This window comes from Hemiscyllium ocellatum, chromosome 3 (genome assembly GCF_020745735.1).
Source record: "Hemiscyllium ocellatum isolate sHemOce1 chromosome 3, sHemOce1.pat.X.cur, whole genome shotgun sequence".
Taxonomy (NCBI): domain Eukaryota; kingdom Metazoa; phylum Chordata; class Chondrichthyes; order Orectolobiformes; family Hemiscylliidae; genus Hemiscyllium; species Hemiscyllium ocellatum.
This window is the reverse complement of record NC_083403.1, coordinates 128261759-128278624: the sequence shown is the minus strand read 5'-3', so window position 1 is coordinate 128278624 and position 16866 is coordinate 128261759. Positions and strand designations below refer to the sequence as shown.

Sequence of the window (16866 nt, the reverse complement as noted above, 5' to 3'; positions counted from 1 at the left end):
AGAATAGAAAGAACCAAACTCCCTTTGCTGTTTCTTTAATGCCAGCTGTTTAGACATGGTCTTTTGGCAGATCATTATGTTAAACAGCCAAAATCTAATAGCTTTCAGCTAAAATATCCACTAATGTACTTCTAGCATGTGCAATTTCTGCCTATGATTTACATTTTATTCAAGTCACCCAACGAACAACCAGAGTTCAGAAGTGGAAACTTAACCCTTTTTTATGCATGGTATTGTGGCAATGTTGTGTTTGATCCTGAAGAACAGTATAGGAGATACAAAGCCACAAAAATAAGTTCAGCAGGTAAAGAAGAAGGTAAATGGAATTTTAGCCTTTATTTCAAAGGGAATGGCATATAAAAGTAGGGAGGTTTTGCTGAAACTACACATGGCTCTAGTCAGACCATAACTGTAATATTGTGAACAATTTTAGCCTCTAACTTAAGAAAAAATATATTGGCATTGGTGGTAGTTCAGAGAAAATGCACTAGACTGATATTAGATGTGGAAAGATTGTGTTATGAGGAGAGGTTGAATAGGTTGGACCTGTACTTGGTGAAATTTAGAGGGATGAGAGGTAACTTTATTGAAATATACAAGCTTTCTAGGGGACTTAGCAGGATAGACGTGGAAATGTTGTTTCCCCGTGTGAGAGACTAAGACCAGCAGGGCATAATCTCAAATAAGGGTTTACACATTTAAATGAGAGAGGAGGAGGGATTCTTTTTCACTGAGGGTAGTGAATATGTGGAATTTTTTTGCTGCAGAGGGCTGTAAGTTTGGATCGTGAAGTATATTCAAGGCTGAGACAGACAGAATTTTAATCAATAAGAGAATTAAGGAGAAATATGGAGAACAGACAGGAAAGTACAATTGAGGATTGTCAGATCAGCTCATCGAAAGAGGGAGCAGACCCAATAGGCTAAATGACCCACTTCTGCTGCTACAACTTAAGGTTTTATAGAATAACAGTGATATTGCAAACCCCAACACTAAAGCACAAAATAATGTGTCTTTAATTCTTGGTTGTGTTTTTGTCAAATTCTGCAGCCTATAGTACATTAGATCTCTGGTTCATTGAAAATGTGTACAGGGAAAGAGCTCAGTAAGCTGACTACCCAATATACAACATTTGTCCAGACAGCAACACTCAAATAGACACGACATTCTCCTCCTGCTTTTGGTTAAACAAAAGTAACAAGGAACTAAGTACCTTATTTTTATTCTGTGAGACAAACAATAGGCCTGATGATGCTAAAGATTTGGTACATTTTCTGTTGAAGGACTAGCCATATGAATAACATATTAGATTAGATTAGATTACAGTGTGGAAACAGGTCCTTCGGCCCAACAAGTCCACACCGACCTGCCAAAGCGCAACCGACCCATACCCCTACATTTACGTTTTACCTAACACTATGGGCAATTTAGCATGGTCAATTCACCTGACCTGCACATCTTTGGACTGTGGGAGGAAACCGGAGCACCCGGAGGAAACCCACGCAGACACGGGGAGAACGTGCAAACTCTACACAGTCACTCACCGGAGGCAGGAAAGCAGCATCTTATATTTAGAAAGTTAAACAAATAAAAAATAAGTTGACTTGAAAGTCAAAAAATTCTGAATGGATTCTAATTCTTAAGTGACTGTTTGAAGTAAACATTTTCCAGACCTTAATAGTACATCTACTTAAACAAATACTTAATGTTAACATTGTTCATTTATGGTAGAAATTTAAGGGTGTTGCTTTGATAAACTATTTAATGTACTTTTTATGTACAATGCTGGCAATGAAATGATTAGAATATATTTCATATTACTCTGTTAGAGATAAAGATCAAAACTAAGCTTATAAAGAGAAATTGCATGAAAATACTTTGTTTACATTGTGTTCCATTTTATCTCTGGTTCTATATTTAAATATCTAGGACTGAAAGACCACAAAAGGAACAGACTGTATGTCTGAACATGGGTTCGTTAAAGCTTTCTTTTAAGGCCACTTTGTTCATGTTTATATTGGGATTCAATTTATCACAATAATCTGGAGACTTAGTTCTCCTTTATGCCTTGCTAATCATAACACTAAGGTTTTCTGTTCTCCTGTGAATCCATGGACATGAGACTAAAGATAAATATTTAGGTAACCTGGAACATCTTGATGAAAACTGATAGGAACTGGCACCGAAAATGGGTAAAGGATTGTGAAATGCAGATGACTATGGATTAATATAGTTAGAAACAATATAAACAAGGAGAGATCAGAGCCATACCAGAAGAAGAAACAGACAGAGGAAGGGGAAAATGTAGAATTTAACTGCTATATGGTCTTAATGTTTGCTGTGAGTGTATATTTAAATATTAATTAAGAATAAGTAATGAAAACATTTGACTTCATGGGTAGGATTTTTAGGCCTCTCCAAGGTCAAGAACGGAGCTGGGCATATGATGATAATTGTGACATCTGCTGATATTGCTGGTTTCACCAGGGCAGAAGAAGATTGACCATGAGAACTCAGCCAATTTGCCAACTAAATTAGTTTAAGAGTTCATTGAAAGTCTGGAGAGGGACATATATGAGATTGTAGTGAGAAGCACAGAATGCACACAAGGACAAGGGCAGGCAACTAAGCTATACCCTCAGCATAAGCTCTACAACTAAAGACAGAGAACTAATGTTGCAGGAGACTATGATTCTATGGGCAGCAGCCAGGTGATCGTAGATTTGTCCCCTCATCATAGAATACTTCACACCGCTGTTTGCCATGTTTTGCAGTTGCAAAGGTCAGTGAGTTTCACCTCCATTACTGAATTTCCCCAAGTGCAGGACATCAGTGAAACCCGTTTCGTCATTAAGATGTCAAATCTGAGGACAGTGAGATTCACCGTCAGGAAGAGAGTCCATTCACTCAATGTTCAACTTACCTGTGACTGCTGAAAAAGATTTCTGCACAAGTGAATTGGCTTTCCTGGTGGCTGGATAAATCCCCAGGACCTGATCAGGTGTACCCTAGAACTCTGTGGGAAGCTAGAGAAGTATTGTTGGGTCTCTTGCTGAGATATTTGTGACATCAATAGTCACAGGTGAGGTGCTGGAAGACTGGAGGTTGGCTAACATGGTGCCAGCATTTAAGAAAGGTGTTAAGGACAAGCCAGGGAACTATAGACCAGTGAGTCTGATGTCAGTGGTGAGCAAGTTTAGATTAGATTACTTACAGTGTGGAAACAGGCCCTTCGGCCCAACAAGTCCACACCGACCCGCCGAAGCGCAATCCACCCATACCCCTACATATACCCCTTACCTAACACTACGGGCAATTTAGCATGGCCAATTCACCTGACCCGCACATCTTTGGACTGTGGGAGGAAACCCACGCAGACACGGGGAGAACGTGCAAACTCCACACAGTCAGTTGCCTGAGGCGGGAATTGAACCCAGGCCCCTGGCGCTGTGAGGCAGCAGTGCTAACCACTGTGCCACCGTGCCGCCCAAGTTGTTGGAGGGAATCCTGAGGGGCAGGATTTACACGTATTTGGAAAAGCAAGGATTGATTAGGGATAGTCAACATGGCTTTGTGCATGGGAAATCATACCTCACAAACTTGATTGAGTTTTTTGAAGAAGTAACAAAGAGGATTGATGAGGGCAGAGTGGTAGACGTGATCTATATGGACTTCAGTAATGAGTTTGACAAGGTTCCCCATGGGAAACTGGCTACCAAGGTTAGATATCATGGAATACAGGGAGAACTAGCCACCTGGATACAGAATTGGTTCAAAGAAAGAAGACAGAGGGTGGTGGTGGAGAGTTGTTTTTCAGACTGGAGGCCTGTGACCAGTGGAATGCCACAAGGATCAGTGCTGGGTCCACTACTTTTCGTCATTGATATTAATGATTTGGATGTGAGCATAAGAAGTATAGTTAGTAAGTTTACAGATGACACCAAAATTGGAGGTGTAGTGGACAGCGAAGAAGGTTACCTCAGATTACAACAGGATCTTGATCAGAAGGCTAATCAGCTGAGGAGTGGCAGATGGAGTTTAGTTTAGATAAATGCGAAGTGCTGCATTTTGGAAAGGCAAATCAGGGCTGAACAAAGAGACTTTGGAGTGCGTTCATAGTTCCTTCAAAGTAGAGTTGCAGGTAGATGTGATAGTGAGGAAGGTGTTTGGTATGCTTTCCTTTATTGGTCAGAGTATTGAATACAGGATTTGGCATGTCATGTTGAGTCAGTACAGGACATTGGTTAGGCCATTTTTGAAATATTGCATGCAATTCTGGTCTGGAAGGATGTTGGGAAACTGAAAGGGTTCAGAAAAGATCTACAAGGGTTGGGGGATTTGAGCTGTCAGGAGAGGTTGGATAGGCTGGGGGTGTTTTCCCTGGAGCGTTGGATGCTGAGGGGTGACCGTATAGAGGTTTATAAAATCAGGAGAGGCATGGATAGGGTAATTAGACAAGATCTTTTACTGAGGGTAGGGGAGTCCAGAACTAGAGGGCATAAGTTTAGGGTGAGAGGGCAAAGACCTAAGGGGCAATGTTTTCATATAGAGGGTGGTGCATGTGTGGAATGGGCTGCCAGAGGAGGTGGTGGAGGCTAGTACAATTGCAACATTTAAAAGGCATCTGTATGAATAGGAAGGGTTTGGAGGGATATGGACCAGGTGCTGGCAAGTGGGACTAGATTGAGTGGGCTTTCTGATCGGCATGGACGAGTTGGAACGAAGGGTCTGTTCCGTGCTGTACACAGGAACCTCGATTATCCAAACGAGATGGGCGGGTACCATTTTGTTCAGATAATTGATTATTCGGTTAATTGATTCAATCCCTTTCCTCTGGGCCTTGCAGTTTTCTGAAGTTTCCTTTTCCCTTGCTCTGCCCATCTTGCTCCCACACTCAGTCACAAGGTTTGTTTCTGAGCAGACAGACACTTGTGTATAAGAGACCCGCAGCATTGCTTAAGTCCTCCACCCCCCACCACCACCACCATGGACACAGCGAGCACTTGCTATGTCCACTTCCCATTCAGGAGACTAGGCAGCAGCACACCGCATGCGAGTCCCTGCCACCCCCTCCCCCCCCCCCCCCGTGCATCTCCACCTCCACTTCCCTGTGTGCAACCCTGTCCTGCATGCCTCCACTCCACCCCCACCCATATTCAACACCCCCATCCGACCCCCCTGCCCCCCATCTGCGCATCCCCTCCCTGGGGGCAACCATTGGATACCAACAGTAAGACTGCTGCTGCCTTTGGGAGGGGGTTGAGTCTACAAATAGTGCACGCATGCATGCACATACACCCACAGGCGCACGCAGCCACACAAATTTTTACTGCAACTTTTTGACAAGTTCCACCTTTGCCCTTTACAGGGCAATGTTGGAGAGATTATCTGTATAGAACTCCAGGAAAAGTGTGGGGAGAGAGAGGGCAGGTCGTCAGTTGGTGCCTGGAATCCCATCAAAGACCAGGACTGTTCTCAGCAGCATTTCAGTAAGCTGAGTTTGTTTTTAATCACTGTAAACAAAAGGCGCAATCAGTGTTGGAAACACCTCTTTGATGTAATGTTTCTACCTGGACTTCAGATCTCCTTCGGATAATCCGAAATTTGGATAATTGATATTTGAATAATTGAGGTTCCTCTTCATCAGTATGACTCTATGACTCCTTGATTTCCTGGTACTGCTATGTAGGAATCATTTTCAATGAAGAATACATATTACACCAGTTAAATTCTACATTTTCCTGAGAAGAAAAGAAGTTTAGATGAGAATGAAGTCTACAGCATGGCATGAACTAACTGACAATGGCATCATGGTAGACATTCAAGACTGGCAAGTAAGAAGAATGTTGTAGTAGAAGTGTAAGACAGTACAGTGAAGGAGATTGTCACTGTTCTCTGCAGTAAGGAATCTATGTCAATATGGCTGTGTTTCCTGTCCGATGCCAGGATTCAGGATAGAGAGTCTGGAGAGGAACTTTAGGTGGGAGGAAGACCCAGATGTCAAGGCTTATATAGGGGCTAACACATGGGTAGGACAAAGAAACATGTTCTGCAGTCAGTATGAAGAGCTAGGTGTCAAATTAAGACATATGTCAAATGTCATAATCTCTACATTATTACCTAAGCCACGTCCAAATTGACAAAGGACAAATCAAATTGGACATTTGAATGGGTGGCTCAAAGGCTGGTATGGGAGAAGTAGCTTCCAATTCATGGAGTACAGGCACCCAGGACTGGGGAAATGGAATCTTAACCGATGAGATAAACTCCAACTGAATTGTGCTGGTGTGGATGTATAACTAGGGAAGTAGAGAGAATTTTACTGTATTGTTGGGCAATGAATCAAATTTGTGAAGATGCAGTAAATCAAAGAGTAGAGTGAAGGTTCAACAAAAATTAATATGGAAATGATAAACCGACACATTGCTACGTCTTGCAGGTCACTAAATAATGAAATCAAATATAATGTTAACAGTTTTGGTCTCTTTATCTAAGGAAAGACACACTGACATTAAAGACAGTCCAGAGAAATTTTGTGAGGTTGATCCCAGATATGGAAGGATTTACTTATGAAGGGATGTTGAATAGCTTGAGCCTGTAGTACGTGGAGTTTAGAAGAACAAGGGATGACCTTATTGAAAGATATAAGATTTTTGAGAGCCTTCACAGGGAGAATGGTAAGAGATTGTTCCCTTTGTGGAGCTGTCTAGGACCAGAGGGTATAAGAGGTAAGAAGTCATCTATTTAAAGTATAGACAAGGAAGAATTGGGACCCTCCAACTGTTGGAGTAGTTGTACTAGTGGGGTGGGCACACTAGATCTAGGGAGGGAAAAAACTATAACTGTAACAAGTGCTTCTAATACCGGGCCTGAAATGGTTAAACTATCATGATTACCGAACTGGAAACTGCTGGCCTCCTAATCTGATCAGAGGCTAGCTGATAGACAGCCTGTTAATTGTACCTCTGGAATTTGTAACTGGTAAACATTGCTAATTGGATCAGTTGAGCTGTCGATTGAACCATCGAAACTACTCACTTAAATGGTAATGAACTATTGTTTCTGGTAAACCACTAATTAAATAAGCAGGACCAGTGGCCCCACAATGTCTACGGGACTGGTCGCTCCGAGGCAAACGGACAGACAGCTCAAACCATCCAACCAGAGGGCGGAACACTTTGCCCGGGAACGAGTAGCCAACAGGAAGGCCAGACGTGGACACCTGACCTGGAGCACTGGCCAGCGAGGGGTATAACTGGGGCGAAGTTGAGCAGAGGGGCAGAACGCCTTCTCCAACGAATTGCATGCTGTAGAATTCGTTGTATAGTTTGCCAGTTTTGATTCTGTAAAATAAATGGTGCTCTGCTCCAAACTAAAGAAGCTGGTGCGGTCTCTCCTTCCAAAGAACTCGCGAAGACTGGAACCCCGAGGTTCCGGCCTAACACAACTACACAGCATCAATTGATTTCACCAGTTTCGTCATCTCCCCTGCCCCCATCTTATCCCAGACCCAACCCTCCAACTGAGCACCACCCTCTTGAACTTCTCTCACCTGTCCATCTTCCTTCCCACCTAATTGCTAGCAATACTTGAGAACAGCAAACAATTAAGAAGACCAGCAATCTGCTGAATTTGGTCTTCAGTTCTGACTGCCAAGAATCTTTCCATTTTCTCCATGATGTTGCTTCTAGATCCATTCACCTTGTCAGTGCTTCAAGGTGTAACACTTGACCCCCTTTAATTTTGTCAGCCTTGGATTTGTAGGAGATTGTTGCAAGTACTCTAGCAAAACTAACTTCTCATTTTCCTGTTTTGTCATTTTAAACAATCCAATTTCACTACTAGGTCGGTTAGTTTTTTTCTTGATCTCTTTTGAAGGTGTTCTGGCCTAGGATACTACTCTAGGATGTCTCGGAGCTGAGATAACTAACCTCCATAAACATCAACTATCTTCCTTTGTGCCAGGTATGACTCCAACTAGCCGGGAGCTTTCCTCCGATTCTCATTAACGCAGTTTTACTGGGGCTCCTTGATGAGACGCTCATTCAAATGTGGGGCCTTGATGTCAAAGGCAGTCACTCTAATGTCATCTCTGGAATTCAGCACTTTTGTCCATGTTTGGATCAAGGTTGTAATGAAATCAAAGAGCTGAGTGACCCTGGCAAAACTCAACTAAGCATCAGTGAGCAGTTATTGCTGTTTGATAGCATTGTTGATGGAGCCTTCCATCCCATAATTGATGATTGAGAATAGACTGATAACTGGTAATTGACTGGGTTGGATTTATCTTGCTCTTGTGTACAGAACAAAATATGCCAATTCTCCATATTGTCAGGTAGATGCCAATGTGGCAACACTGCGAAGAACAACATGGCTAGGAGTTTGGCAAATTCTGGATTACATACCTTCAGTACTATTGTCAGAATGTTGTCAGAGCCCAATGCCTTTACTGTATCCAGTGCCTCCAGTTGACTCTTGATAGCACATGGAGTGAATCAGGATTGATTGGCATGAATGATGCTGAAGATCAAGAGAAGGTTGAACTGGATTATCCATTTGGCACTTTTGGCTGAGGATTTTATGAATGCTTCAATCTTCTCTTTTGCACTGATGTGCTGCATTTCCCCATTTTTGAGGATGGGAATATTTTTGCTACCTATGCTGTTTGGCATGCCGATAGTCCTGTTCTACAACTTCATAAGGTTGACTCTTGATTGTACTCTGCACTGAAACAGTGTTAATCCCCTGGCTTGATGGTAATGGTAGAGTGGACGTTATGCCAAGCCATGAGGTTTGCAGATTCTGTTGGAGTAAACTCTGCTACTGCTGATGGCGCACAGCACCTCATAGATGCCCAGTTTTGAATTGTTGATCTCTTCAAAGTCTATACTATTTATTGTGGTGGTAGTGCCACACAACATGATGTTAGATAGCTATTTTCAGTGTAAAGATGAGACTTTGTCTGCACAAGGACTGTGTGGTGCACTCTTTTCCTGATATGTCATGGCTAGATGCAAATGAGGCATCACATGGTGAGCATGAGGTCAAGTATATTTTTCCCTCCTGTTGGTTCCTTCATTACCTGGCACAGGCCCAGACTCGCAGCAGTATCCTTTAGGACTCCACTGGTTCAGTCTGTAACAGTGCTGCTGAACATCTCATGCTGATGGACATTGAAGTCCCATCCAGACTACATTTTTTGTCTTTGCTACCCTCAGCACTTCCTTCAAGTGGCGTTCAACATGGAGGAGTACTGGTTCATCAGGTGAGGTGGGAAGGTAAATGATGATTAATGAGATGGTTGACCTGCTGCTATAAGGTTTCATGAGGTCCGAAATCAGTGTAGAGGAATCCCAGTACAACTCCCCCTCAGTTCATGAAAAGTCTTTAGCTGGTAGGATTAGGGAAAACCCAAAGGCTTTCTATAGGTATGTCAAGAATAAAAGGATGACTAGGGTAGGTATCGGTCCAGTCAAGGATAGTAGTGGGAAGTTGTGTGTGGAGGCGGAGGAGATTGGAGAGACATTAAATCAGTACTTTTCATCAGTATTCACTCAGGAACAGGACACTGTTGCTGATGTGAATATGGAATCACAAATAATTAGAATGGATGCCCTGGAAATATGCAGGGAAGAGGTTTTGGGAATATTGGAAAGGATGAATATAGATAAGTCTCCTGGGCCTGATGGCATTTACCCCAGGATCCTATGGGAAGCTAGGGAGGAGATAGCAGAGCCATTGGCCTGGATTTTTATGTCGTCGTTGTCAACAGGAATAGTACCAGAGGACTGGAGGATAGCGAATGTGGTCCCATTGTTCAAGAAAGGGAGTAGGGATAGCCCTAGCAACTATAGGCCAGTGAGTCTGACTTCAGTGGTGGGCAAAGTCTTAGAGAGAATGGTAAGGGATAAGATTTATGAACATCTGGGTAGGAATAACGTGATCAGGGATAGCCAGCATGGTTTTGTGAAGGGCAGGTCGTGCCTCACAAACCTTATTGAGTTCTTTGAGAAGGTGACCAAGGAAGTGGATGAGGGTAAAGCAGTAGATGTTGTGTATATGGATTTTAGTAAGGCGTTCGATAAGGTTCCCCATGGTAGGCTAATGCTAAAACTTCGGAGGTATGGCATTGAGGATACATTAGAGGTTTGGATTAGGAATTGGCTGGCTGGAAGGAGACAGAGGGTAGTAGTTGATGGATTATGTTCATCTTGGAGCGCAGTTACTAGCGGTGTACCACAAGGATCTGTTTTGGGACCATTGCTTTTTGTTATCTTTATAAATGATCTAGAGGAAGGACTTGAAAGCTGGGTAAGCAAGTTTGCGGATGACACAAAAGTCGGTGGAGTTGTGGATAGTGAGGAAGGAAGTGGTAGGTTACAGCGGGATATAGATAAGTTGCAGAGCTGGGCGGAAATGTGGCAAATGGAATTCAATGTAGCTAAGTGCGAAGTCGTTCACTTTGGTAGGAATAACAAGATGATGGATTACTGGGCTAATGGTAGGCTACTTGGTAGTGTGGATGAGCAGAGGGATCTTGGTGTCCATGTACACAGATCTCTGAAAGTTGCCACCCAGGTAAATAGTGCTGTGAGGAAGGCATATGGTGTACTGGGCTTTATTGGCAGAGGAATTGAGTTCCGGAGTCCTGAGGTCATGTTGCAGTTGTATAAGACTCTGGTGCGGCCTCATCTGGAGTATTGTGTGCAGTTTTGGTTGCCATACTATAGGAAGGATGTGGAAGCTTTAGAACGAGTGCAGAGGAGGTTTACCAGGATGTTGCCTGGAATGGTAGGAAAATCTTATGAGGAAAGGCTGAGGCACTTGGGGCTGTTCTCATTGGAGAAGAGAAGGTTTAGGGGAGATCTGATAGAAGTGTATAAGATGATTAGGGGTTTAGATAGGGTAGATACTAAGAACCTTTTACCGCTAATGGAGTCAGGTGTTACTAGGGGACATAGCTTTAAATTAAGGGGTGGTAGGTATAGGACAGATGTTAGGGGTAGATTCTTCACACAGCGGGTTGTGAGTTCATGGAATGCCCTGCCCGTATCAGTGGTGAACTCTCCTTCTTTATGGTCATTTAAGCGGGCATTGGATAGGCATTTGGAAGTTATTGGGCTAGTATAGGTTAGGTAGGATTCGGTCGGCGCAACATCGAGGGCCGAAGGGCCTGTACTGCGCTGTATCCTTCTATGTTCTATGTTCTATGTTCTATACCTCTGTGCCACTACATCTGCTTGGTGTTCTTGTTGGTGGGACAAGACATACCCAGGGTTGGTGATGGTAATGGCCAGTATATTGCTTGTAAGGTATGATCCTGCGATTGTGACTATGTCAGGTTGTTGCATGGCTAGTCCTTGAGACAGCTGTTCCAATTTTGGCACTAGCCCCCAGAGATCTTTGCAGGGTCAACAGGGCTAAGTTTGCTTGCCATTGTCATTTCAGGTGCCTAGGTTGCTGCCAGTTGATCCTCCTGTTTTCATTCCTTCTTGAGGCTTTTTAGCAGTTTGACAATTTTGAATGGCTTGTGATGCCATTACAGAGGACAATTAAGAGTCAGCGTATTGCTGTGTGTCTGGAATCACATGTAGGCCAAATCAGGTGAAGAACATCAGATTCCCTTCCCTAAAGGACCTTTGTGAACTGAATGAGTTTTTAACCATCTCTCATGGCAGGATTTGAACCTGGAACCACTGTGCCATTGCCTTGCCATGATGTTACCATCATTCATAATGATGTTTTTCATCTGCAATCACTACTTTCATGATGTTGCACACACAGTGAGGAAGTGCTGAATCCAACAATGCTACATTGGTCAAAGCTGATGCAATTTTAAAACAAGGAAAACTATCTTAATCACAGTCTCAGGGCCTAGAGGATAAAGTTAAAGCAAAACAATAATGTCAGCTAAGGAAAAAAATTTGATAGAATTACATGAGAAGTCAAGCAAGGCCTATCTCGGGTGCTCTGGTTTCCTCCCACAATCCAAAGATGTGCAGATCAGGTGAATTGGCCATGCTAAATTGCCCATAGTGTTAGGTGCATTAGTCAGAGTGAATTGGGTCTGGATGGGTTACTCTTTGGAGGCTCGGTGTGGACTGGTTGGGCCAAAAGGCCTGTTTCCACACTGTAGGAAATCTAATCTAATCTAATCTAATCAATGTCAGATGCAATAACTCTATTCCAAATATCGAGATAAGATTATCACTAGTTAAAGACAATAACCTGTTAAGACAGATTATTGCTCATTATCATCCCTATTACTACCTAAACTCACCTCATTAGTGTGCAGACTTTGATTTGGCCACCTATTGACAGAAACTAATTCCTGAAGAAGGGCTTATGCCCGAAACGTCGATTCTCCTGTGCCTTTGATGCTGCCTGACCTGCTGCGCTTTTCCAGCAACATATTTTCAAGCTCTGATCTCCAGCATCTGCAGTCCTCACTTTCTCCTGGAAACTAATTCCTGACATGAAAGTCAGAGTGGGTGTCTGGTTTAATGCACACTCCTCTGGATCTCTAGCTTGCGCACCAGGCATCAACATCTAGGGCACACTGTATATGTAGTGACTGCATGCACTCTACATTAGCATCGAACATGTATCTACCTCTCTGCACTCTCATGACACATCTTTGATTCACTTACAGTATACTTCTCCCCCCTCCAAGTCTGTCATGGATTGGACGAGGCTACATCTCAGGGCTGTTTGCTCACTCTCTTAGCACTCACTCACTTTGTTTCTAAAGAGAGACAGGGTCCATGTCCAGTGTTTGACATGCTTTCTTGGTCCTCACTCATTCTTAGCATCCTTGCCAAGCCTTTTTGTGCTTTGCTTTGTCGTCGAAAGTCGAAGGCTAACTGCATTGCCTTATAGTTTAGTACAGTCAAAAAGCCAGGCAGCTTGTAATGCTTGTCAGCAGTCATCAGTCAAGTGGATAGACATGTTGCTGTACAGCACATTGCTACATCAATGCCACACCCATACACCAGCACTATACCGACCTAATTCGTTTCCTGTCCTGCAAGCAAATGGTAATGTCTTGAAGTCTAAGGGAGTAGACCTGATGCCAATGTCGGTGAGGGTAAAAGTGTTGAGATATGCAAAACAAGATGGCACAGTGGTTAGCACTGTTGACTCATAATGCCAGGGACTGGTTCGATTCCATCTTTGGGCAATTGTCTGTGGACTTTGCATATTCTTCCTCTGTCTTTGTGTGGGTTTCCTTCAGGTGCTCCAGTCTCCTTCCACAATCCAAAGATGTGCAAGATAGGTGAATCAACAGTGCTAAATTGTCTACAGTGTCCAGGATGTGCAGGCTAGGTGGATTAGTCATGGAAATTACAAGATTACAGAGATGGGTGGGTCTGGGTTGTTCTGGGTGGGATGCTCTTTGAAGGGTTGGTGTGGACTTGATGGGCTGAATTGCCTGCTTCAATATTGTAGGCATTTTATGATTCTGTGAGTAGGCAGCACAGAGACCACACAGGCTAAGGTGATAGCGAGTGACGGACGTTGCAGGCAATAGCGAGTGGAGTGCCTGAGCCTTAGTGGCAAGTGGTACAAATGTAACTTAAAAGGGTCAAAGAAAAATTAAATAAGGATTTGTTTTTAAATCTCAAAGCTACAAAAAAAAGTCTCAATTTACTGAATTGGAAAAAAGGACATGATGTAACATTTTTTGTTATTGTATGTATGAATAAATATTTGATGTAAAAAGAACATAAATTCAATACTATGATGATTGAAGTTTGAATAATTCAGCTAAATAAAAGCATAAAATGGTAAAGAGAGATGGCTCAAGGTAAAATACTCACAAAGATATGATTTATTTGTAATCAGGAAGATTTGATAATAAGACAGAGGCATACAGACGTTTTTAAAAAATTGATTAAAAGACAAGCCTTAACCATCATCATATTTTAAAATCTTATTTGAAATAAGGTAAAAAAAAATTAAAATTATCAAGTAACCCACTTCCATGTGTATTTTTTTTGTGCGTGCATGTGATATATATTTTATATATATATATATTAGAAACTTGTCCTACACAGAAATCCAGGTGGCATTCATTCTTTCACATTTTAGTCAAAGACTTACTTAAAATTAAATAAATCAATGTCAATTTTGAAGTAGACATAAGCATAGTAATCTTGTTGGCTAACATTCAGTCCAGGGATATCCATGTTGACCTGCAATAGAAATGGAATCAGCACAGTATTAAATTATTTCAATAATAAGGGTCTTAAGATCATGTGATATATATGGATGAAGACAGCTGTTTGGCCTATTTTAGCTCATCCATTCAGAAGGACAATATAGCTCTTCCCATGATCAAAGCCATAAATAATTCCAGAGCTTATGCATCCAGCTATGCAGAAGTCACTTACAATGTTGATGACATTCTGTGACCAGGACGAATGTTTTTATAACAGTCTCCCATTTTCTGTTAACAATTGTGAACAAATATGCTATTGAGCAGTTTAATTTGATATATTATTCCAGATCCAAAATTTTTAGTATGCATCCATAAAGTCATCTTTCAGCCACCTTCTTTCAAGGATATCAAGCTAAAGTCTCTGTAGTCTATCCTCATGACTCAGTCCCCTGACAACACATGACCAATTCTAGTTTCTGCACCATTTAGAAATATACTTTTAGGTTGGCAGGGGAAGTGTGCAGGTTGGACTGAGGTCAAAATATTAGCACCAGGGGATTCTCAGATCTATGCTGTACCTATGCTCATGCTGTTTTGTAATAGGAATGCTTCAGGGAGCAAGTAAAGTCCTTGATCAGGCAGACAGAAGCATCATGAACATTTAAAAGTCAGGCTGCTATGGTATCATTCACACTTCAACAGTGTTTTAACTTTGCATTGCAAAATCAATGCCCAGGCAAGGAATACCAAGTAAACATGTTGCCATGCAATGTTGGCCCAGAAAAGGTCCAAGAAAATGAATTAGCAGGAATTGAAGTTCAATGTTTTCTTATAGGTGATGAAAAGCCAGAGTATACCTTCAAAGCTTTCAAGCAAGCTTTGGACCTCAGATGCTCCGGATTCCAACCCCTTCCAATTGTCTCTCCCGACTATGCCCTCCTACTTTAATGATCGTATGTCATAGCACTGACACATGGTTGAGATGGGAGTGAGGAGAAAGTGAGGACTGCAGATGCTGGAGAATCAGAGTCAAAATGGATGGTGCTGGAAAAGCATAGGTCAGGCAGTATCTCGAAGAGCAGGAGAGTCAATGTTTCAGGCATTCAACATCGACTCTCCTGCACCTCGAATGCTGCCTGATCCACTGTGCTTTTCCAGTGCCACCCTTTTTGAGTGAGATAGGAGTAAGGCCTGCTGCATTGAAATGAAGCCCTTGGGTTCAAATGATTATTCCCCCGTTTAATACTGGGAATGAGGCTCTCCCCTGATCTGCACCAACAGCCTGAATATCTTGTGTTCCAGTAACCAGAAACCACGGTGACTCACCAGAGCACTCTACAGTTTTTTTAACATGAATTCCTTTGACTTTTATCCTTATTATTTTGACGATACTGTTCAGCATTATATCCGGTTTTACAATTGCCAACTTGCATTGATTGGATCAGAGCTGATTTTCTCTACCATCCTCGAAATGCAAAGGTCAAAAAAGGGAATGTCACAGTGATCTTTTATCCACTCTAGAATCTTTTGTTTACCAACAAAAATCACTAGGCAGCAGGTCCCAAGGCCCACTGCACTTATCTGTTCTGCCTCTCCCCATTGGCACCGGTTCCTGTTCACATGTGGGCCAGCATTAAAAGTCTCTGCATCCCTGGGTTCTTGGTTCACTATTATGGGCCAGGTATGAGGGACAGATAATCTGCAAATGAGCAGTTTAATTTCATCCTTAGTTGTTTCAACACCATTACCGGAGCTGACTTTGGGACCAAGTGAAATCCTTGGCCTACATACCATCAACAGGATCAACCCAGAGAGATTCCCACAGGCAGCCTCTTAAGATAAGTAGATTCCCTATGCTGCTAGGCCAAAGAGCATTGGCAGCTCTGAACTCTTGGCAGTCAGAGAGGTGATCAACACAATAGAAGCTCTCTTGAAGACTGAAGACTCGTGAAGGTCAGGCAGGTTAGGTCTTCCAGGTGCCTTGTTGGAGGTGCAGGGACGACCTTTCCCACTCATTGCTCCTCTTTAGGGGCATCGAGTCTCCAATTAAGATGGCTTTCCCCAACTCACAAACCCCATTCTGCACCAGGGAGACTGGTTCCATGGACCTGACTGCTTCCAATGTATTGAAGCCTCTCCTACTGGAAAAATACTACATCCCTGAGATTGTACATTCTCTGGTTGGGGGGACAGTCTTGTTGGCAAATGTTAAACAGATTGGGACTCTATCCATTAGAGTTTAGAAGAATGAGGGATAGTCTAATTGAAACATGTAAGATTCTTAAGGGACTTGACAGGGTAAATGTTGAGAGGATGTTTTCCATCATGGGAGGGTCTCAGAATAAAAGGGAGCCAAAGACTGAAATGAGGAGGAATTTCTTTTCTCAGATGGTTGTGAGTTTTTGGAACTCTGTCCCCACAGTACTGTATGGTAGTGTTTTTTGTGTATATTTAAGGCTGAGATAGGTAGATTCTTGATCAGTAGGGTTATGCGGAAGGGACAGGAAAATGGACATAAGGTATGTTGGATCAACTATGATCCTATAGAGTGGCATAGTATGTCTGAGGGACTGAATAGCCTTTTCCTGTCTAGACCTACCATATAATTTCATTAAAAAGTTAACAAAGCATTTGCAAGTTTTAAAGGTGGGACCAGTGGAATATTGTTACTTCACTGTAAAACAAGCAAAATAAATGTTAAAATG

The 16866-nt window shown here is 42.4% G+C and overlaps 1 protein-coding gene across 2 annotated transcripts in view; it reads right to left on the bottom strand.

The window, feature by feature from the left end:
- Positions 1 to 13891: 13891 nt before the first annotated feature.
- Positions 13892 to 16866, bottom strand: part of LOC132834522 (V-type proton ATPase subunit C 1-A-like) — a 68894-nt gene continuing 65919 nt past the window's right edge. For both annotated transcript variants that reach the window (XM_060853445.1, XM_060853450.1), the window contains exon 14: positions 13892 to 14195. In XM_060853445.1, the coding sequence (XP_060709428.1) occupies positions 14100 to 14195 (96 nt within the window). In that variant the 3' untranslated portion in view covers positions 13892 to 14099. The remainder of the gene's footprint in view (positions 14196 to 16866) is intronic.